Source organism: Enoplosus armatus, chromosome 15 (assembly GCF_043641665.1).
Source record: "Enoplosus armatus isolate fEnoArm2 chromosome 15, fEnoArm2.hap1, whole genome shotgun sequence".
In the NCBI taxonomy this organism is placed as follows: Eukaryota; Metazoa; Chordata; class Actinopteri; order Centrarchiformes; family Enoplosidae; genus Enoplosus; species Enoplosus armatus.
In genome coordinates, this window is record NC_092194.1 from 3167001 (window position 1) to 3191295 (window position 24295).

The 24295-nt window shown below is 45.3% G+C and overlaps 1 protein-coding gene across 3 annotated transcripts in view; it reads left to right on the forward strand.

Moving 5' to 3' along the window:
• Positions 1-24295, forward strand: part of daam2 (dishevelled associated activator of morphogenesis 2) — a 64649-nt gene that overhangs the window by 24645 nt on the left and 15709 nt on the right. For all 3 annotated transcript variants that reach the window (XM_070919998.1, XM_070919999.1, XM_070920000.1), the window contains exons 4-15: positions 3638-3712; positions 7775-7869; positions 16098-16431; positions 17045-17155; positions 18003-18106; positions 18668-18734; positions 18895-19012; positions 19138-19276; positions 21850-21908; positions 22118-22302; positions 23418-23723; positions 23938-24045. In XM_070919998.1, the coding sequence (XP_070776099.1) occupies positions 3638-3712; positions 7775-7869; positions 16098-16431; positions 17045-17155; positions 18003-18106; positions 18668-18734; positions 18895-19012; positions 19138-19276; positions 21850-21908; positions 22118-22302; positions 23418-23723; positions 23938-24045 (1701 nt within the window). The remainder of the gene's footprint in view (positions 1-3637; positions 3713-7774; positions 7870-16097; positions 16432-17044; positions 17156-18002; positions 18107-18667; positions 18735-18894; positions 19013-19137; positions 19277-21849; positions 21909-22117; positions 22303-23417; positions 23724-23937; positions 24046-24295) is intronic.

Below are 24295 nucleotides of genomic sequence, written 5' to 3' on the forward strand. Positions count from 1 at the left end.
ATTGTAGTTGCTGGATGCATTTTGTCACTGGGCAAATCGCACATGCACGGTCAAATGGACACATTTTAGCTTCATGGCCGAATTTGTTCTCGTATGACGTTCTCCTGTGTCAGAGCATCTTGTCATCTATATCAGGTGTTTGCTTCTGAAATTGTTTGCAGAATATGTAATTGGGAAGAAGGAGAAACCCAGGCAAGTCTTTGTTTTGATCCTGCAATTGAACAGCGATGTGGCATCCAAGCATCAACGACACCAAATCCAATTCTTTTTTTTGCAGACCTTTTTTTTTTCATTTCTTGCCAAATATAATATCTTTCTCTTTAAATGCAGTATTTTGCTCTTCACTCCTTAAAGAAGTGGTCTTTGGATATATGGTATTCCATTCAGTACTGTGCCGGTGCTGTCATGGTTTTTGGACATCAAGCCCCCGCATTACAGCCAGGGTCCCCCCCCGGGCCTCTCTGAGCACATGGGAACAGAGTGCAAGGTGCCCGACAAGCGCATTAATTGCCAGAGAAACTGGAGATATCGGGAAAACATGTTAGCATGTCACTGATACCGAGGCCCGTCTGAGACCCAGAACAGTTGGACTACACTTGAAGGAGGGACTGGGCCAAGTTGGCTGCCAAAGCCCTAAGATTGGAAAACATGAAAGTGAAAATATGCGGTTGTCTGATCTTTGTTGTGGAGAACATGCTCATATGGTCGCGCATGTGTGCAGCAGAGTCGAGACCAGTTCGCAGGGGAATCCGGGAATCAGCGAATGAGCTTGTAGCACGGTATTGTTCCTCTTCATCTTCCTCTCATGCTCATGCTCAGTTTCAGAGTTTCAGGACCTGGACTTGTAATGTACACGTGCATAGCTTTCTTACAATCCGTGAGCTCCAATATCATTGTCAGTGAAACCTTTTAGGAGGCTGGAAATCTTTAAGACGTCTTGTTGCATGACAGCAGGGGGGCTGAGATCTGTAATTTCATCTGCTCTTTCAGCAGGTGCCTCTGCAAACGCAGTAGCCTGCCAAACACACGGGGAAATATTCTTGAACTCGGGCTTTAGTCAGGTATTTGGGTCTTCAGAGAAACAATATGTACCTCAACAGATGGTTGTAATAAGAGGGACACCTTACAGAAATACACCTGATACGCTGCTGGGGATTCCTGTCCTCCTTTGCTGCAACGTGGATTGTAAATCATATTTAATGTCACCAGACATGAGGAATGTACAGCGTAGTGCAAGTGTGTAATTGCTGTAATAGAATGATGGGGTTGACCCTAAACTGTCGCTGCGGAGCACGCGACTCAAATGTTTTCACCCAGAAGAGGACCATAAGCAGAAGAGCACTCCGCTATATACACATATGAGGTATTTGTTCAGTGCTATCATACATCTCTCTCTCTCCATTCATATCAAGAGCCTGCTGTTTGCACTTTTCGTTCTTATCATGAGATTTTAATACCAGTCATCAACTGCGATTAGCTCCCAAAATCAAGAGAGCAGCACACAAGAGCAGACCTCGCCATCACTTCCAAACTTTTAGAAATTCCATTAAGAGGGCAACTATTCGGGAAGTGTGTGGGCTGACACGACCAGGACCCCCAAAACAAACTGCATGTCGTAGTCATTTTTCATTTGTTCCAAAACGAGACGAAAATTACAGTACTTTACTCCGGCTCGTGAAACTGCCAGAGTAAATGTTGCGTTGGACTCTGCATGTTTTTGAGGGCGTGTCGGCGGCGGTAACTCAGCTGAAGCGCCAGAGAAGAGAGGCAGTTAAGTTGTTAATCTCAGCGTCAGGATCTGTCTGGCATCGTGTCCCGAGTGTGTCAGCAGTGTAGTGGGAGCGATGGCCAACTTGAAAACACAAGCTGAGTAGTACAGTGAGCTCTATTGTTTTGGTTTTACTTTAGCTCTTCAGTTTGAGCTCAAGCGCTGGATCCGAAGCCAGTGGTCAGTAGGAGGACTGAAATCCACATTGATCAACATTGTGCTCCAACCCCCCAAAAGAAAGCTGTAGTGGATTTGCTGTTTCTGCAGCTCATCTTTATGTCGAGACTTGGAAGTTCATCGGGTTACTGGAGATAATGAGAGGATTCTCTGGGAGTCAATCAATTCCGATCCCAGAGAGGATTCCATCTGGCTTAATCAAGAGAGAAGGCCTTTTGCCGTTAGCTGCGCAGTGCCACCATGCAAATTAGAAATGAAAGGACCGGGTGGCATGAAATATAGATTTTCCATAGCAATAAGGAACACAGAGAATTGATTTGCCGTTGGTGCAGCATGAATTCCCATGTAGTAAATGAAGTTGTTAACATACTTGAACAGAGTTATGTAAGCTATCAGAGAGTCACGTTCGCCCCTGATGGCTGCAAACAATCTGTTGGTGGAGCATGATTATAATAGCTTTCATAATGTTTATAACTCTAAGCAGATGTACTGCCATGGAATGTTTTGTTTCTTTTATTATGGTCTTGCATAGAGCGACTCAAACTATCTGCTCCAGCAGCTTCATGTAGGTTTTTTAGCACCTTTTGTGTATGAAGGGGATCTGAATCCCTCTAATGTCAGAGGAGTGTGTGTGATGACCAAAACATTTTGGCATTTTAAATTCACTTTGTGAATTTCTTCCTACTTTTGAATCAGAAGTAATATTCTTGACATACGCAGAGATTTAAAAATCCACTTAATGCACTGGAAGTTTGCACGTTTTGCACCAGATGTGGCATACTGTAAGTTTCCCCACTCTCGTTGGCGTGCACACAGTAACAAGGAGAAGAAGAACAACAACAACAACACAACGCTCCACCAGTGCTCTAAACAAGACCAGATGTGAACGGGGAACATGGTCTCCGTTTTCCCCTGTGCCTTGGTTGCTCGTGGCATCACGCTTCGTCTGATTGGCCAGGACAAATTGATCTCAGACAAAACTGTCGTGGAGTGCATTTCGTTCCTCAAGGCACTTCTTTCTCTCTTTTCCTCTTTTGCCCATGAGAGCGAAGACAAGTGAATACTCCAGGATGTTGTGACCCACTTAATGTGGACTGGACTGCCTGATCGATTTTAGTCCTCATGTGGACGTTGAAGTGTGCAGCCCAGGCAGAAGGTGGTAGGACAATACTAGGAGGGTCACCCTTTTGGTTTTGGAGGAAATGGACTACACAATGATTTCCCCACTCTAAGCACCTTTCCAGTTGTGGGGTTAAACGTGTAAAGATCATCAAGATGATCATGGCATGAGCAGAAAAGTTCCAAAATGAAAAAGGGTTAAGCGTCTGTAGAGCGTGAATGTCCTCTGTAAATTACTGCCGCAATAGATTTAGATATTTCTCGTACACGGGTGGACATTTTGGCCTGATGGTGCCTCTAGTGGAACGGGTCACCATAAACATTAGGATTAAACTTCTGAGGAGCATCCATTTTTTTTACATGGCAAATGGAAATGCAGCGATTTTAATTTTTTTATTTTTTTAGATATCTTGTCACGGACCAAATTCTCAATCAAGGAGTGTTAGGAATCATATTCCGGGGCTGAAGGTTACAGTGTTTTTCAGTATGCACCATGTACTTTCCCTTGAAGCAGCAGAGCTATACTGTAACATTTTTAAAGTGACTCAATCTGTCTTTTGTGTCCATGCACAGGAGCAAGAGGACCCCAACAAGCTGGCCACCAGCTGGCCCGACTACTACATTGACCGCATCAACTCCATGGCTGCAGTAAGTCCAACACTTTCGTTTAATTATTATTTATTACAATATATTTCACTGACTTTGAGCATCTGACCACCGCTCCCTAAGAGGCCACTGCTCGCTCAGTCATTCTCTCTCACACTTCCCTCTTGGCTCGCCTTTTATCGCCTCCCTGCTGACTGCTTGTTGTATTCGCATTGGCCACATTCCTTCGCCGTGACCCCCAGCATTCACACACACTGTGATGACAAACAAGGCCATTTAGACACTCAGCAGCTCAGTCAGCGGGAATGACTGTCAAAGACACGGCGCGGAGCCAGGATGGCAATATTCATTATTTCCAGTCAGCGTAGCTGCCATTAAAAACAGCACGATGCCGCCACAGAAACTGTCGCCCGCCACGGTCTCGGTACCATTCTAACATTATCTGATTGTACGTTCGGCCACTGACGAGTTCGCGCCAGTGGCCTCTGACCCCGAGTCCTCATGTGGACGACAAGCCGGCTCCCAAATGTTTGGAGATCATAAAACATGGCATTTTAAGAGGGGCCCCTTTTTTTAAGGATGACATGTAAGCATGACATTTCGAGACAAACAAGTGGAGACAGTCTTGCAATTCCAGCAAGAGCCTCTCATTTCAGTAATGGACTTTTCAAAATACCACTAGGTTAATTTTCTTTTTTTTTTTCCTTCATCTCGCCAAGGAGACCAGCACTTAATACATTTACAAGTCTTTCCAGGCCACGGATCAGATAAACTGTTCAACCATAACTTACGCAGACCACCATAAACATAGAGCCAAAAGACTAATGGCATTTAATATCTGTTTATTGCCATGTTGTTTGTTTTCCTGCTGTAGCAACAACCCGTGTTGAAGAACGCTGTTTTTACAGCTGTTTTTGTTTACTGGCTCCACTCGGGGGACAGGAGTGAGCTCCTTTTTTGAATGGCGCACCGGTACCTGAGCTTAGTGTTGAAGTCTGGAGAAACAATTTGACTGTCATTCTCTTAACGGCTCAGACAGCAGGCGCGCGCACACACACACACACACACACACACACACACACACACACACACACTCACACAGACATACACAGTATTTTAAGTGTAGTCAAGAGAAAGTGCAGATTTGTGAGCTGCCAAGAATGTAAAATCCGCCAGGGCTGCAGCAGCGCCTCTGTGCTATAAGGTGTCAGACATGCTGTCAGTTTTATGTTTCAACATTTCTTTCTTTTTTCTTTTTTCTTTTTTTTTTTTTTTTTACGATATCTACTGCAAAACAACCTGAGTCTGTAAGTCATATTTACATAGTCTACAGTACAGAGTCTTATTTATTCTCCCAAAGCAAGTGCACAATTGTGCCAGTGTGATGAGATCTTTTCACTTTCCAATGGTTTCAGTTGTTCCAGACATTTTCTACAAGCACTTCTCTCAATAAAGCAATAGAAAACATCATTTTCATTTGTTTACAATGTGAATAAATGTATTGCCTCAATGGCAGTCGCATAAAGACGATTCATGACTTTTTTGTGACTCTATGATGCATTAAATACCTTGTTGAGGAAGATGTTTGCTGTCTCCATTCCCCTTTTTGCACAAGCGGTCTCTAGCTCAAGCCCCGCTTTAGCAGTGGCTCCCTTATTCACCATAACGCCACCGACCCCCCCCCCCCCCCCCCTCCTGAATCATGTTTTTCACTCGGTCTTCCATTTTCTCCACCGCCGTGCCCCAGACAGCATCTTGACAAGACGGCGTTTTTAACATTTGGAGGTGCTCTGCTCGTCCATGACTTCATGTCTTGGCTCCCGGTGCGAGCCCACCGGGGGCAGCCCTTCCACGGTAGCTGAGTTATTGGATGAGCTCATTTTCGCTCTGCCGCCCGGAGAGATTACTGTACACGCAGCATCTTGATCTTCATTCATAAAACCCTGAGGTTGCTCGCTGGCTGCAGAGTGATAATTCAAACGTCCTCGTGACTCTGACAAGAGTTTCTGTAGACTTGCCGTGTCCAAGTCTCAGAGCTCCTTCCTGGGTAGGGAAGATCCAACACAGAGGCAAGGGGAAGGGCCTCTTATATGCCAGTGATGTGAAGAAATACACAGAACTCTATTGCATTTTTTTTAAGCTTCTCAACCGCAAAATAGGGACTCAAATCTGCATAATACATTTAGTGTTTAGTGTGTATTATTCATAACTTATTCCCGCCGGCCCCAAGTGGCCAAAAAGTCAAGTTATTGCAGGTTTAAACTATGTCTTGTTGATTACATCGAAGTGTTCTCTGTTAAAATAACAGTGTATTATTTTGGTAAAACGAAGTTAGAAAGCTTCTTTGTTTGGAAGTCATTTCTTCTTAACAGTTATGTCTTTTTAAACGTCAAGCTAACGAACTAGCTGGCACTTGAACTGTAACCCCACCTTTTTGGCGCTTGCTGGCTTTGAAAACGCTCGAGTTCCTGTGCAACTTGACAGAAAGCTATTGAAATGTTTTGGAAACATACATACATACCAGGCGAAGCTTTCATCAGCGGTAGTGAGCATTTGAGTGTCAAATGAAGTCACATCAATGTGTTTCATTTGCACACATAGCAAAATGTGATGGAGGAGACAAGATAGAGCAGGTAATGGTGTGGCCACTTCAAACTGCTAATTCCGTACACACATGGGAACAATCGGGCAATAGCTAGGCTTCTTGGGTCAGACTTTGCATGACTATTTCAGTTCAAAATAATGTTGTTTGCCTTCATTCATATTGAACAAGTACTTTTTCACTTGCCGCACGAAACAACCCACATGGTCCAAATTAAGTTTTTGATGAGCTGCACTCATCGCTCACTCGGTTAACTACGCACCCACGACTAGCTCGAAGGCATAGTTCTGGCTCTGGGGGGCACTTCCCATAATAAGGATTTAGGGAAGTACCTTCTGCTGGTTTACCAACTGACTATAATAGTATCCTTATGTGCGCGTTGGCCGCAGGTTCGATTGCGCTTACACATAGCAGATGTAGGAAGGAGCCACTTGGCTAGACTCGTCGACACGGTGAACTGGCTCGCAGCACGACCAAATCATTCACCCTCCCCAACACTTGTTGTGTCCAACTTCCCATTGACTACGAACATGTCTGTTTGAAGAGACGGGAGCCAGGGCCTTTTACTTCTTGGCACGGGGTCCACGAGCCATCTGGACTTGAGGCTAAGTCGACACGATGGATGTTTTGACTGCACTGTTTCTAGATTAAACACTCGCTCACCGGACAGACCGGAGCTGTTGTTGGGTAGTCAAACATGGGGTCTGGCTTCGGCTGGCTATGTAGGTGCTGTTGGTCCAAAAAGTCTTGCCTTGCTATGGAAATATTGCACCCAACTCCTGTATGCCTTTTTTTTTTTAAGGGTTTCAGGATTGGGGGAAAACAGGGTCACATTTAAGCAAATATTGTTTTTAAGACAAATGAATGGGCAGTCACTGCGACTAGCTCACTCCGCTGCTGAAACACACACTGTTTCAACCTTCGCACTTGGCAGTGAGCTGCAATGGAAAAAGCCTGGAGAGGCTAAACAGAAGCCCTGTGGCCCTGACTAATGGGAGCACAGCAGCTCTTTGATGTTGCTGAGGGGAGCCTGTAAGTGATGCAGAAATGCATTAACACTACCACCAGTCGAAGTGGGGTTTTTTTTTTTTTTTTATGATTTGTTGTAAGCTTGATTGGAGCTAATTGCCTGCGTGACTTATTTTGGCATGTTGTACAGCTTCAAACAGTTCTTTTTAAAAGGAAAATGACATTGGAAGAGATCTGTTTGAATCGCGGTGCCGGGACCAGTAAGCCGGCTAATGAGGCTCTGATTATCTCTGATGCTCGGACTAATTGAAACAAACACGCTGACTTGTAAAGAGGATGATATATGTACCATTGCTGTTTTTATTGCTGCCAAATTAAGATTAACACCCTCGTGCCGACCCAGTAGAAACGATGAAAGGCTCTTAATTAAAAGTGAAAAATCCAGCATTCTTGCCGGCAGGTAGCTCGCCCCCTGGCACCTGCTGGGAAGCCAAAATTCGCCGATGTCAATCTGCTGCGCTTTCTCTCGGCAGATGCAGACCCTGTTCGCCTTCGACGAGGAGGAAATGGAAATGAGGAACAAGGTGGTGGAAGATCTGAAGACAGCGCTGCGGACTCAGCCGATGAGGTAAGTGAATTTCTCCGTCCGACTAAACCCGCGATCCTCTTCCTGCTTCGCATCGCTCGGTTCCTCCTTCAAGTCACGCGCTCCTGCTACTTGACTTGTCGAGGTAATGCCCCAACATATTAAACCCAGTTCAAAATGTCACAAGAAGTCTGTCTCTTGCCTCGGCAGGATTACAGTCACAAAAAGAAAAGGCCTGTTTAATTACTTCCAATTGAAATGCGGCCAATTAATATTATTTTAAGATCGACACTCTCCCTGGCATGGCCATCAGCAGCTGTTAGGCCTCACTCGTCACCGAAAACGCAACATTCAAGGACATTGGACAGCCCACTCACACAAACCGCCTCCCTCCCTCCCCCGTCAGCAGCTCCTCTAAAGCTGTCCGTCAGCCCGTGCCAGTCGTATGATGCAGTGGTCTGGACCAAACCGCGGGTGTTGAGTTTTCTCAAGGGGAGCTATGAAGTGACGGGCCGAATGTGCAGAGTGACAAAAACCCAGAGCAGCCTTACTGTCTGGGTCACGTCTGGGTTGTGTGTGTGTGTGTGTGTGTGTGTGTGTGGTGCATGGTTGTGTTTGCATCTGCACATGTGTGGAGTGCTCCTAAAGTGATGCATACATTTGTTGCAAGAGGTTCTAGGGATAATGTTCTCAAGGAAACCTTTTTTTCTTTTTTTTTTTAAATCAATAGACGAACTCTCTTTGTTTTTTTTTGCCTTTGTATGATAGACAGGAAACGTGAGGTGAGAGTGAGAGTGAGGGTGATAACATGCCAGATGTATTTTATACCAAATGCTCTGAAGGAATTAAGGATTTAAGATTTAGTTAAAAAATATGATCCGTTCCCTAAAACTAATAAAAGATTTTTTTTTACCCTTTTGTTCCAGGAACCCTCTTGAGTCGTAGTTAAATGAGGGAGAAAAATTGGGGATACACTCAATAAATCTGATTTATCACCTAAACCTCGTCTGCTCTCACCCATTCCAGATGGGGATTATACAAATGTGGCACGTGCGCTCGGTTTAACTGCACTATGAAAACGGGACTATTTGGGATTGCGGTCGGGAAAGAAAATTCCAATTGGTGGAATGATGTCTTGGAATTTACGTCGTTCTACCTGCTGTTGCAGTGAAGCACATGTAGGCACGGACAAAAGGCGATTGTAACAACATGTCAATATTCCTTTACTGGTGAAGCACAGAGAGCCAAAACTTCAGTAAGGGACTTGACTGAATCATTTTATAATACAGGAGCAGTTCCAGTGTGGGTTAGACAAAGCAACGTTTCTCAGGTCTTTGACTTTAATGAGGCAGAGTTATGAGTATTGCCTCATTCAGTAGCGACGGCATCATGCAGTTTGGACAGTTCAAACTGTAAACATGGTGCATGATCCAAAAAATAGTTAGCTGACTTTTGACCGCATGTGGAAAGGAAGAATAACCAACATTTTTTTGCACTATTTATTTAGGTTTTTTCTCTCTCACTCATTAACTCAATGTATTATATTCAAATAGTCTACCTCATCAAAAGGGGCTGGAATGACTCAATCAACACTATTCAGTGATGCACCTGCAGCCATGCTGTTCACAGAGTGACTTACTGCTCATTAGCACACAGATGTTTGTAAGTACTGTAGCAGCGGGGTGGGTAGCAGGTGTGTCCCACAGAATACGGGCGTTCAGGGAAAGCCTGGGCAGTGCGTTGATGTCCCACCGAGCCTCGGGTGGCAAAAAAAGAAAAAAAAAAAAAGAGGACATTGGGAGACATGGTGGTGTCTGTCCGTATTCAGCTTTGATTCATGCCCGCCTTTGGGTGACTGCCTGAAATGGCCCTCCCTCCTCTCCCTCCCCTCCCTCTGGCATTTCAGAGAGGCAGCTGGGCCTGGTTCGTGAAGAGGAGCCCTTGTGCCCTCAGCCCGCTTCTGCAGGGCCACGGGACCCAAACACATGGTGGACATGCAGGGTGCCAGGCAATGCGGCACAAAAGCAGCACATTGTCAGCAAGGCACCCACTGTTGTCGCTTTGACTTGCAGGCTGATTATGAGCCATTGAAATGGCAAGGTGGCATGTTGGGCTCGCATGTTCTGCTGTGTGTTGCTGTATATGGAATGTGATATTAACACAGTTTTTTTTAAAGGTGTATATTTTCATCATGCCAACCTTGAGGCCATTTCAGTATTTGGTGTGTGACCCCCTTGAAATAAAGAAAGGTATTGAGCTCATCCCGAAAGATGTACAAGACACCAGATGCTTTTTTTTATCTGTAGTCTATAATAAAATGCTGGATTTTCTCAGCTAGTGGAAGTTAACACTTTAGGATTCGGACATCTGGTTCACAGACTGCGAATGGGAATCGACGTGTAAAGAGGCTCAATCCTTTTCTTACAGCAGCCGCCATGAGCTGTTGCAGTTTAACATCATTCATAGAACCCACTGTACAGCAGGGGGACTCCACACGATGAGCAACGGTATCTCTAAAGTGTGTCCTGGATGTTGAACAGACAGACAGGGACCACTATTGGGGATTTATTAGACACGCAACCAGGAATATCACAGCAGCCAATATACCTCGCTTGCCCAGACACATCAGTATTGCCTCGGGACACGATTCATTAAAATGGCCGTAGTTGCCATTTGGCAATAAATGTGGACGTGGAATGATGGTGACCCGCCCTGCACGGCCATGTGGTTTAAGGAAATAGCCTCATGTAATGTTTCATTTTAAATGAAACCCATCCTTTTTGGGAAATATTTAGCAATGTAAGAAGTTGTGACAGCAGACAGCACGAGCTGCATGAGTCCTGCTGTATTATGTCCAATGTTAGGTGAATGTAGTAATGCACAAGTGGACTATTCCTGTGAGAGTTGTTAGTTTTGAGTATTTGATAGTAGTAGTGCTGTATTTCTGCTTTCTCAAGTCGACATTCTTTGTCGTAACTGTCCCCTCTGCAAGTGAAACCCAACTAGTGGATGCAGACATGTCAGGCTTGTGTTCTAAGGGATGTCAAAAGCATTGTGGGTAATGTAGGAAATGTGAACTGAAGAGAGGCAGGACGACGACAAGGCTGGCACAACAGAAATCACATCACGGCACGTCATGACAGAGCGACTGGACTGTGTCAAGCGTTGCCTCCGACAGTACCAGGAGACAGCCGGCTGTGAGCGATGCTGCCGTTTACCAGAAATCCTTTCACTGGTTACAATTGTTGAACCAATTTAAAGGCCCAGATGTTTTATTTCAAATCTAAATGTGATTCATTATAAACAGCCATAGAACGTTTTGAAAATTGGCTGAATTTCTCTCTTAATTTGCAGCTTATCTCGTTTTCCCTGCCAGCAGTTATTGCGTTGTTTACCAGATGTCAGAGGGAGCTTGAACCTACCACGCTGGGGTTTGTGTGTTTTACTCGCATGAAGCTGCATCTCAAGTCAAGTGGGCATGTGAGGGGCCAATATGCAAACACAACCCGCCACGGCCAGCTGTGCAGTCGAACCAAATCTGGTGTGCTTTTCAATTTAGCTTCCAAATATTTAAATATTTACACCGTCTCGTGGTATTTGAACTACACGTGTAAGTACTTGCACAAGCGCCGTTGACCTATTGACTCATCTGCACATCTGCGCTGATGAGCGCACTGCGCGTGCATTCTTGTATCTTAAGACGCGACGCTCCGCGATCACAGCCATTTCTGTGATTGCGGATAACTGCAGGGGGACAGGAAATGAAGCTTTCCTGGAGGTCACCGAGGCCACGCTGGCCCAGAATGCACCGCAGTCCCAGGCTCAAGTCAGGAGAGCATCGCAATGCCTCCCAAGACGGCTCTCCGGACAGTTATTTCTGCAAATCTCTTCCAGCAAGAATATTGACTCGGGTCGACTGCAGCCGCTCCCCCCCTGCTCCTGTGTCAACAGCCCTTTTGGACGATCCGCTACCACCGCATGCAAATATTATCCTTCAAAACATTTTGCCGCCCGATCTCTCAAAGGCTCCGCTCAACAGAGAGTGGACTTTTCTGTTTTCACGTATCACCAAATACATTAGTTGGGGGGAGGGGGGGGTGTCACACCTTCACAGGGTCTTGGACGGAGCAGTGTTTTTGCTTCTCTGGCAGCGCAGATTTCTACCCCCTTGGTACTTAGCATTTAAGGGGGACATGGAGGGAAAAGAGGGGCAGGTGGGTGGACACAGGCAGGTTTGAATGGACTGAGCCTGCCGGTGAGGGAGGTTTGTGTTGGAATGGCAATAAACGGATGTTTTCTGTGTTTACTTTGGTCCCCAATACATTCGATAATTATATATCATCCTGCTTAAAACCACACGCATACATACAAAGAACGCAGTCACAGGGAGGTGTTTCTCTCATGATGTGTACTGAGGGCAGGGATGGAAAGGGTACTCGAGTATTTAACTCAAATGAAAGTAAAGTGACCTGTGTAAAAGTGTACTCTGGGAACAGCTTCTAAGTGAATGTGGCTATCCAAGAAGTCCCTGCTGGAGGATCCACCATGAGCATGTTCGCTAGACCCTGCGTGCACCTGTCGCCTCCTTTCTTTTGTTCCCTTTTTGCTCCTGAAATGTGGAAAAGTGCACCGCTCCAAATAAAAACGTGAAGTACGCGTGACGCTTTCTCCCTGTAGATTGAACCGTAAACCCAGTCCATAAGAGCCATTCCCTCCGCGCCATGATATACTATACACACACCACAGATGTGCACCTTGGCCAGGGCTTTCACTGTGATCTGCATGTGTGTGTGTGTGTGTCAGTTCTGTGTGTGTTGCCCTTTGTTTGGCTGGGCCTCGCACCAAGTTACATTTATTTTGAGTGAGCGCCGCGGTGATATCGCATGACTTCTCTTCGGAGCGCCGCAGACACCTCGGTCAAACAGTTTAAAGCAGCACCTCTGAAGAGCCTCCTTGGCTCTTGTCCACACTCTGGCCCTTTTTATAGTAGAACAAGACGTGTGTGTGTGTGTGTGTCCCTGTGCCCGGGGGTAAGGCCAGCGGGTGTTTTTGAAAGAGATGTTAAGTGTGTATGAACGTGGTGATTAAATGAAGGGCAGAAGAGCGGCAGAGAGCACATGATCGCTTGAGTGTACGTGTGTGTGTGTGTGTGTGTGTGTGTGTGGAAGTGTTTGTATGGTTAGGCTTTGAGGCAGGAATGAACTCTCGACCGACTGTCTGCCACACAGCGGTTCAAAACGTTCGGTTCAAAAAGGCAGAATGTTTTTTTGCCTGTGCAGCGAAAACCTCGAAAAGTCCGGTCGGTTGGAGTGAATCTCCGAATTCAAATATGAGCATCTGGATTAGTTTTCCGCACTGTCCTGCTCATTCACAGTGTTGCATGACGCTTTCCAGGTTGGTTGGAAATCACAGGACCCTGAAAGGCATTGGCAATCATTTAATACCGTAAAACAAATAAACAGTAGGTGTCTCTGGGTTTTTATCACTGTGCAGCTAATCTAATCTTACCTTTCGACCATGCTTGGCCTCGACTCAACACACACTGCAGTCGTCTCTTGCTGCACTGTCACTTTTGTTTAGTCTCGTCCGATTCCAAGTTATATTCCTCCCGTCTGAAGGACTTAACGTGTGTGTGTGTGTGTGTGTGTGTGTGTGTGTGTGTGTGTGTGTGTGTGTGTGTGTGTGTGTGTGTGTGTGTGTGTGTGTGTGTGTGTGTGTGTGTGTGGTTGGCTCGGCCTCGGTGTTGTTCAGCTCTGCCCGAGCTCATATTGTATGCAGCAGTTGTCGAGCTCTCGCCGTCTTGAACGCAACCCTCGGCGGCTTTTCAAGTATGCAGTGGTTGTTCCAAAAACAAAAAAAAAAAAAAAAAAGAACGAGAGAAAAAGAGAAAGGCCTGCACGCCACTCGGCTCAGCGTGAATGTCAGCGGATAGGAGAAGACGAGAGGGGACTCCAAAGTCAGAGGAGATGGGATCCATTGATTCAGGCGCTCGCTGGAGAGAAAATGAAAGATGGGGGAGGAGGAGGGAGAATGGCTGTACCAGTGTACACACACACGCACGCACGCACGCACGCACGCACGCACGCACGCACACACACACACACACACACACGGGGGTTATGGTGCGTGTGTCTCTGCCGAGCTGTCTGCAAGCCAGCGGAGCGGAGCGAGGCAGGCAGCAAGCGAAGCCTTGAATCCCGTCCACCCCTTTTGAACCCAGGATCCAAGAACCACCCCCCCCCCCACCTCTGCTTTCCATACATTAATCACAAGGATGTTCAGCTTAATTTCTCCTCCAGTCGCGCGCGCGCTCTCTCTCTCCGAGGTGGCCCCCGCAATTCACGGACAGGCGTATGGCTGTGGCGGCCTTCTCTGCTGGCCAAAGACTTGTCACTGATATAAGATGTGCAACTTTAACAGTTGGACCGGTCTGCAGCGCTCTCGTTCCAGTGTCTGTGTTACATCTGAATCACGTCATATCTAATATATTGGATTTATTTTTCGCCACCTTGGTGTGGAGCGGAGGCCGAGACTGCAGCGTCTGCGCTGAAACAAGAAGCAGATTGTCTGCTGAAAGCTTGTGTGTGTGTGTGTGTGTGTGTTCTCTGTGATTTCAGTGCATTGTCAAGGAAGGATGACTGCAGCATGCATGTAGTATGACCTCCTTGATCTCATCCAGGCACTGCTGGAGATCAGAGGATTATACGTCTTTGAGAGATTTACTGGTCATGCCAGGTAAAGTGTGTGTGTGTGTGTGTGTGTGTGTGTGTGTGTGTGTGTGTGTGTGTGTGTGTGTGTGTGTGTGTGTGTGTGTGTGTGTGTGTGTGTATCTGCTGGAAATCTGGGACTGATTTGTGTGTGAGCTGGGGAAGAGCCATGGTCTGGGTGTATAGGAGCATAATTGGAAGATTTACATTTTTTTTGCGTTGTGTTTTTTTCCACGCCCGCCCGAGCCAAAACAGCAGTGGGGAGGGATGGAACGTCTGACATCAAAACAATGTATCTGTTACGATGAGCAGCTATAACTCTCAACTCTCAGACCCTCTCTTTTCCCCCGCTGTCCTTTCCACTCTCTGACTCCATCCGTCTTTTCTCTTCCTCGCCTCCTCTCTCCTCCACACAAGCCCCCGTTTGTTTGAAATCATTTACGAGGCCTATCAGGAATCTTAGTGAGTGGGAAGGTCATTTACAATCCAGCCCACGGTGCGCTCTCTGGATGTGACATCCCTCGGTGTTTACGTGTCCGGCCTGTCATTCAGTCAAGGCGTGCTGCTCTCCCAGAGAGGTTCATTACTCGCTGCTTTCTAATTAGTTCAGCTAATGAGGGCTGTCAGTAGGACACTGGATGAACTTGGGTTTTGACTGTGTCGAGTTTCACCTGTTAAGAAGCTTCCACCTTGAGGATTTTTCTGTAGACGTGGTAGTTGAGTACATTTCTTTCAATCTATTCAAAATAAGTATCTAAATTAGGGCTGAAATGATTAGTCCATGAGGGGCAAGGTCTGTTTCCTCGTCACTGGGAGGACCTGTCCAGCATGTGACCTGTCCTCATGATCATCAGGGTTTGCCTGGGCCGTCCGTCTTGCTTTGTGAGTCTCCCCCCAAACTCTATGGAAGTGCAACACTAAATCAACAGAGAGTACCTCTTGAACCCATTAATTAATAGACAGAAAATGAATCTAACAAATGTGATGAAGAATAGTTTTTTATTATCATAAACTTTTGGTTTAGGACTTCAGCTGTAGGATATTGTGATGGGCATTTTGTTTTGTTGTTTTACAGACAAAATGATTTATCTGAAAAAGAACAATATCTAGTAGGTTGTAGCCTTAAGCTAAATAATAATTCAATTTGAGTTGATTACTGAAATTAATGTTTCTTGTGCTTGAGCAGCGTATGTTTTTAATAACATTATATTATAATTGTATAATATATTATAATAATTATAATATTGTGGGCATTTTACGCCTGTATATGAAATAGCAAACGTTGAGGGGTGGAGAGATGGTGAATGGTCCCCAGCTGGACATGAACTGGAGCCGCAGGAAATACTTCAGTCATTGTGTGAAAAAAAAAAAGCTTGTAAATAACATAACAGAAGGTAAAGATGCTTTAAGGTGTTAATGACATTTGCCCTGTTGAAGTGCAGCGCAGCCTTCATTCACTGGAGCTGTGACTCCTCTTAAACTGTATTTTGACACTTTGACAGCCTCCTTATGTTTTGCTTGACTCTGAACCTGTCCTCCTTCTTCCCCTCCCACCTCCTCCAGGTTCGTGACGCGCTTCATTGAGCTCGACGGCCTCACCTGCCTCCTCAACTTCCTGCGCAGCATGGACTACGAGACGTCAGAGAGCCGCGTCCACACCTCCGTCATCGGCTGCATCAAGGCCCTGATGAACAACTCCCAGGGCCGCGCGCATGTCCTCGCCCATCCGCAGAGCATCAACACCATCTCGCAGAGCCTGCGGACGGAGAACATCAAGACCAAAGTGGCGGTGCTGGAAATCCTCGGGGCCGTGTGCCTGGTGCCCGACGGACACAAGAAGGTGCTGCAGGCCATGGCACACTACCAGAAATACGCTGCTGAGCGGACTCGCTTTCAGGTGAGGGGGGAAACCGAAGCGTTAGAGGTGCAAGAGGAGTTGTGGTCACTTCTCATGGTACAAACATACTCGGGGAGCCTTTGCTGGAGACATGGGGCAGACAGAGATTATGGGAAAGGAGTAATGCTCAAATAAATCAAGCGGTGGTCATTTTGGTAAGTTGGAGACTCGTGCTGCGGCACCTCAGACTGTTGGCCTCGGGTTACGTCAACACTCCGGCCGCATTAAAAGCAGGCGAGGACATCCAGACTTATGGAGGTCGGGGTGTAGTGCTTTAGTGACTAGCAGGACTGAGTCAACAAGCCACATCTCGCACGCCCCCCCCGGGTTGTGTGGTAAATCATGCCACCTCAGGCTAAGCTAACACCACAGGAGGCCTTTTTAATGTTTGTTTGAGCTATGAGCAAGCTGCAAAAGTATGTCAGGGGTCAGTGTAAGAGGGAACAAAGCGTGCGAGAAGTGAGAACAACTCAGTTTTAATCAATTAAGATGTCTTTGTTAGTGCAGTGACCACGTTCCTTTTTTTTTTTTATCTGATGATTTCAGCGTTGAAATTTGACTTTAGGCCAAACATACATGCTGACTAACTTTCCCATCTGTCCTGACCACGCAGACGCTGCTGAACGAGCTGGACAAGAGTACAGGCCGCTACAGAGACGAGGTCAACTTAAAGACTGCCATCATGTCCTTCATCAACGCTGTGCTCAACGCTGGAGCTGGGGAGGTCAGCATGAACATATGCCTTTAGATTACACCCTATCAAATATAGGCTATACTTAGTTAAATATAGTTTCAGTATTTAGGGAAAGGAGTGATGGAAATAGTTTTTCTTTTATTTTTATGGTGGGGGGGGGGGTTAATTTATTTCACTGTATGTTTTACTCAGTCAAGCATAGCTGCTATAAGTTTAAATTAAAAGAAAAGGTAAAATACTTACTACAATACTGCAAAGCTTCTGTCAGCCTGCAGATAAAAGGCACATGTGAACTTCAAGGTTCAACATTTCAGGAAATATGCTTATTCGCTTTCTGGTGGAGAGTTGGACGAGAAGATTGATGCCACTCTTGTGTTTCTACGTTAAATAGCAAGCTAGCAGCGAGCGGCCGGTTAGCTTAGCTTAGCATAAAGTCTGGGGGGAACAGGAAGAGCTCTGACCAACTGTTGTAAAATCTGCCAGCACTTCTAAAGCTCACTAAATAACATGTTACTGTTGAGCAGAGTCAGGCTAGCTGTTTCCCCCGTTTCCAGTCTTTGCGCTAAGCTAAGCTCACTGGCTGCTCGCTGTAACTTCATATTTACTGTAGAGACATGAGAGAGGTGTCGATCTTCTCGTCTAACTCTGCCAGAGAACAAATTAGCATATATCCAAAACTATTCCTTAAAGTGTAAGATTTCTTTTTCTTGGGTCCGTTGGGTTGCATGAACGCACTAATCACTGATTTGAATCCTATACAGAGTGCTCATGTCTATGAGTTTAGATTACCCATGTGAGGTATCTGATGTCCCATTATTACCTCTTGTGGATTCATAGCAATCTATCGTCCTCTCTTATTTGTTTTTCTTATTCCTAGGACAACCTTGAGTTCCGCCTCCACCTAAGGTACGAGTTCCTGATGTTGGGCATCCAGCCGGTCATTGACAAGCTCCGGGAGCATGAGAACGCCACTCTGGACAGGTGAGAGTGAGCCCTAATGACCAATCAACTGATGAAATCCTCCTCAGTAATAGTTCTGCAGTGCATATACTTCACACTTGTGTTTTGTTGAGATTGACTTTACCTCCTTGTTGAGTCCCGCAGACCTCACTGCTTTATGTTAATATTGTACATTTATACAAAATCAGCCATTTTATTATTTTCGTCTGATCTCATTCAAATCAATATGTAGATAAGTATTGAAGTGGTAACCCTTCCCTTTGACACAAACTCGGCTTGCACATTTGATGAAGGTGACCAAATACTGAAGGGACTATACAGCATTGTTGTTACACCAAATCAGGAAATATTTTGTGTTTATAAGTTATATGGGCTATGCATGAACAAATGGATGGATGATGGATGTACATTTTTGCAGCTGTGTGTCCGAGACCACCAAAATAAGACATGAAATACAGAAAAGATTAACAGAAAATAGAAAGAAATGATAAAACGTTAAAAAAAAAGTTACGTTTTTGAGCTGTCAAAAACACAAGATTAGGGTTAAATGAATCTGCAGTAAATACTGTTCTGTGTGTCCAGGCATTTGGACTTCTTTGAGATGGTGCGGAATGAGGATGACTCCGAGTTGGCCAAAAGATTTGATATGGTGAGCAACCCAGAATTGCTCTTGGACAACAATCAGTTTTCTTCTTTCAAACTAATATGCCTGCACGCCCTTTTGGCTGCATGGCTCAAATGATCCAAAGTCAGGCAGAGCAAATGGTCAGACTTGATAGTAATTCAAGTCCGCTTCTTTTTCTTAATAGACCCATGTGGATACGAAGAGTGCCGGTGCCATGTTCGAGCTGATCAAGAAGAAGCTGAGCCACACAGACGCCTACCCCAACCTCCTCTCCATCCTCCAACACTGCCTGCAGATGCCCTGTGAGTAGCTGCATCAGCTTTGCCGCCATATCAAAAGGAATGAATCAATCAAGCATACAGGTTTTCTGTTTTTCATGTATCTGAGATCTGGAAAAAAACGTAATCATATTACATGCGTTACCTAGATAAACGTGGCGGTGGCAGCCTGCAGCACTGGCAGCTCTTAGACAGGATCCTCCAGCAGATAGTCCTGCAGGACGACAAGGGAGAGGACCCCGACAACGCCCCTCTGGACAACTTCAGTGTTAAGAACATAATTCGCATGTAAGTGGAATCTCATCATCCTCCGTCGAAGCAGACACATCACACGGGGGCCGACACAACCTCTACCCATTTCCGATTATTTCACATTAACGTGAATATATGATCATTTATTATCATAGGACATTACTGGAAGTGGTGATTCGGGCCAAACAATATACTGCAATTCATATTCACATTAGAGCCATAAGAGAGAACTACTGAAAACACGCTCTAATTTCTGGAAAAAGCTTGTGGGTAATGCATCCAATCAGCGTCTCTTCTCACTCAGATCAAAGAAACTCTGATATCAACAAAATGTGCTTTTATGTCGGAATAATAGCATTAGTTATGCATCAGAGCTTTTGTGTAAGGAAACATTTCTAGTTAACCAGTATTCACTTGTGTAATAAGGCCTGTTTCAACACTCGCTATTGTGCCAGCGATGGGAGCAGAGAATGTGACTGCACAGGAAGGTGAGGCGAAGTGAAGATGGCAGCAGGGGGCTCGTGAGCATAATCGGGGAAAGAGCGTGAATTGGCATGAAAGCGGAAGCCGGAGATCAAAAGGAAATGGCTCTAATCGCGTTAAGCGAGGAGGCCGGCCAAGTCAGCCATGTTTAGGTGCGGCGAAGCAGTCACTAGGCTTCGTGTAGAAGACAGCGGGCAGGGATAATCGTTTTATAAAGGAAAGCCGCGCGTTATGAGTTGGAAGTAGATGTTTTCTGTATGTCATCGTGGGCACAGTCTACACTGTCGCTCAGAGAGGTTCGTTTCCGAATGGTCACTGACGTGTGCTGGTTTATGCGGTCTGGGTTTCACTGAATTTTGAAACTAATCTGGACTTGTGTTCAGGAGCCAAAGGCCGGTGTGTGTGCGTGTGTGTGTGTGTGTGCGTGTGTGTGTGTGTGTGCGTGCTGCGTGTAGGTAGTGTTAAAAGATGGCATTCAGGGCTTTATCCATACATTTGGTGTGCGTTTCCTCCACCAGTTCACTTCTCTTTCGGAGCTGCTGTCATTCCTTTTCTTTCACAGTCTTCCTTCTCTTCCACTCTCCACTTTTTTTGTTATTATTCCAAACCAAGCCTCATTCATCAGTGATGAATGTGTTTAGTCTTAGCGGTGAAAGCACCATAGAACGTGTGGCGTGGTAGACCCTGGCCCCTGCTAGCTCCTACTTTGTTCGCTAATTCGGCAGCTATTGTTGTGCAATCAGCTTGCTCGTGTGTAATTCTTTCCAGTAGCGCGCAGAAAGTGAACTTGGAGGCTGCATCTGAGCCCGGACGTCCATTACTGTCCATCGCAGATCCATCACAGTGGTCAAAACCTATCCCTCGCTTTACTTTACTGCCAAAGTCTTGTTGTGTTTCCATAAACTCTCTTAGAGTAAATTATGCCTGGCAAGAGAGCGCATGAACTGAGATTGTTTTCTTCAGTGTTTTGGCTGCATGCCTGACGGTTAACGGGTGAAAATGTACAGTTTGTCTCGTGCCGCGGCAGCTCCGGGGGAGGGGGGGTATGGTATAACAACTGTTAAAACAACTGTGAGACAAAGTCGTTCATCATCTGCGGTCACCATGACGACGGTTCTGACTACTCGCACGTGTGCCTGACCCAAAATGAGCACTCTCTTTTGCAAATCGCACTTTTCCAAGATATTTATTTGACTAGTCAACGATAAAGTGAGTGTGTCGTTTTGTTTTAATGAGCTGGATCCATGGAGCATTCCTCGAGCTGTAATTAAAGCAGTACTGACTTTGTAATCAAGCTCAGACAGCCCTGTTCACTAGCACAAGCATTCAGAAGACCTAAATCTGATTGATGACCAATTTGCTTTTTGAATGGCCTCGTGGATATCCTCGTGTGAATTGATTACAGGCGTTCAAGTGTGAATCATTAGTGCAGTGAAGTTACTTTATCCCCATTGGCAGTCGTACCTCTGCACTTTCCCTGTCCAGGGGTTCCTTCTCTTGTGCTCTTTCTTTCTCTTTCTCATTGTCTGTTTCATACTCTGTGAAAGTTGGTGACACTGAAACTTGTCTTATTCTCTCGTCTCTAGCCATGGCTTCCACCAGTGCTCAAGGTTTCACTTTCCAATCTGTCTTCATCTAAACTGATTTCTCAAAACACTCACACTTTCAATTCTCTTTCATTCACTTTCTACATGTGACCTCCTACTTTTTTAACTTATACCCATATGCAGCCTCCCTGATTGCCTCATTTCTCACATTTGTATCAGAACATCAGTGTAACCCTGTTTAACCTCAAGCCTTACCAAGTGCAGACCTCCATAACTGAATATAATTGATTTCAGCCTTGCAGAATTTATTTTAGCACTAATGTTGTCTTGCTCATGTTGCAGCTTATAAGACTGCATCAACTCAGTCAATGCTGGTAATGCATCTGAATCCCCCCCTCACAAAAAGGAAGTCAAGAATTATTGTCAGTGATCAATGGATTTTAAATCAAGTGATTGAATTCCCTCCAAACTATTCTGCATTGACTTGGTTGGACTGCAGTTGACCCATACGTGCAAGCATTTTGTGCTCAGTTTATCTGTTTCTGGGTCTGTGCTTATTTCTGTGTGCCTGCTTCACAGGTTGGTCAATGAGAATGAGGTGAAGCAGTGGCGAGACCAGGCAGAGAAGTTCAGGAAAGGTAAGACTTGTTTGTCACACTGCACTCTGCAGGTGGAAAGAGAAAATGCATCATCAACTGCATCATGCTTCTTTTTTTTTTTATCTCCATAAATCAGTTTTTTTTTTTAAATAAATATTATCTGTGTGATGTGCCTCTTCCTGTTGACATTTCCATATCTGAATCCAGCATCACATGAACACATTTCTGCCCCATTGTTTCCTTTTTAGATCATGTTGAGCTGATGGCTAAACTAGAGCGGAAGGAGCGGGAGTGTGAAACCAAGACCCAGGAAAAGGAGGACATGATGAAGACTTTGAACAAGATGAAGGACAAACTCCAGCGCGAGGGAGTGGAGCTGCGCTCAGCCAGGGAACAAGTCTTGGACCTGTCCTCGCGCATCACTGACATAGCCGTGAGCAGTGCTGCTTTTTATACTAGGTCACAATATGGCATAGAGCATGCTGTCAGCGATATGCTGTCCTGTAATCTTGTAGCTAAATGTTTGTTTGTCTTATTAATGGATATTTTTGTTTGCTTGTTTGCTTTTTCTCTGCAAATTAGACAATATCGATATTAACCTTATCTCACTGCATTGGCTACAGAGGTTGGTTCAAGGCGTGTTTAGCCTAGCTTAGCGCAAACACTAGTGGAAGGAGGAAGCGGTCAACGTTGCCTCCCAACAACGTCAAAGCTGCCATGTTTACTGGCGGCACATTTATGTGTGTATGACACCAGGTAGGAAGAGATAACGAGACGCTGTAGCTTAATGAGTAGCTAACTTATGGAGCTAATTACTAATCAACAACAGCTGGGCCCAGTAGCTTACTACTAGCTAACAAGATACATACAAGTACATTTTTTTTGAGTTTTTGGAAGTCCTGTTTTTCCTTCTTTTTTTTTGTGAAGGCTAGCCATTTCTCCCTGCTTCCAGTCTATGTGCTAAGCTAAGCTAATTTTGTTCATTTTGTTGTTAAATTGATATCTATCTTCTAACTCCCAGTAAGACAGCAAACAAGGTGCTCTCGTATATGCTTTTAGCTGTTGGAGACAATGCTGTAGCTTAATGAGGTTAGCTTATGGAGCTAATTACTAATTGACGACAGCTGGGCCCAGTAGCTGAGCGCAGCATCCCAGAAGTCCTGTTGTCACTGTGAAGTTGCTATCTCTGCTCCTTTTTTATTTTATTTTATTTTAAACTTTGAACAAAACCCAGCTGAGTGTTGGATGTATTGTTGGTTTATTGCTAGCTAAGAAGATACAACATGTAAGTAAGGCCTGTTTCTTCCTGTTTTTTTGTGAAAGCTAGCAATTTTTCCCTGCTTCCAGGCTATGTGCTAAGCTAATTTTGTTGTTAAATTGATATCTAACTTCTAACTCCCAATAAGACAGCAAACAAACTGCTCTTAGCTGTTTTGTTTAGGAGGGTTCCACTTATTTTTGATGACATGTAGCTTCTATGGATAAAAGTGGACGCCAAATGAATGAAATGTAATTTTTATTCATAACCTTCCATCTCCCTTCCTATAGGGCGGCAGTGTGTCTTTCCCGCCTCCTCCTCCGCCTCCTGGCGCCCCCGTGGCTCCACCTCCACCGCCTATGACGGGTGGCTTTCCCCCACCACCTCCTCCTCCGCTACCATTCAGCTGCCCGCCCCCTCCACCACCTCCTCCTCCACCTGGAGCACCGCCTCCTCCACCAGGAGCCCCTCCGATTTTCGGAGCCCCCCCTCCCCCCATTCCCTCGTCTTTCAACTCGGCGACCACCATGCGCTCGAAGTCCGTCCCTCAGCCCTCTCACCCCCTGAAGTCCTTCAACTGGGCCAAACTAGGAGAGGTGAGAGAGCAACTGCTTTGCCAAACCATTCTGCTGTTGTGTGAAAACACTAATACTTTAGTTCACTTGAAAGAAAAAAAACTATTTTCATGAACAACAAACAAATTGAAAGCATCTGCAAGTATTGAGTAAGTGACGAGGAACAAAGTTTAGAAGTCGTACCTTCAATGTGAGTCCGTGTTTAAATCTCCTGTGTCCCTTTGCCCCTTTTCAGAATGTGATCAATGGCACCATCTGGAATGACATCGATGACCTGAGAGCCTTCAAGATTCTTGACCTCAAGGACATCGAGAAGATGTTTTCAGCCTATCAGAGACAACAGGTTTGGATTCATTAGCAAATGGGATACAGTATTCTGGAATGCGGTTTTATGACTTGCAGTTCAGTGTGTGTGTGTGTGTGTGTGTGTGTGTGTGTGTGAGAGCATCAACATATTGACACAGAAATCCATTATATGCCTGTTGTTTTAATAACGGTCAGAGTTGCCAGTTTTGCCTTGATTCTTTAACGTGTGTGTGTGTGTATAAGTGAGGGTGTGTGTGTGTGTGTGTGTGTGTGTGATGGGCTGAGGG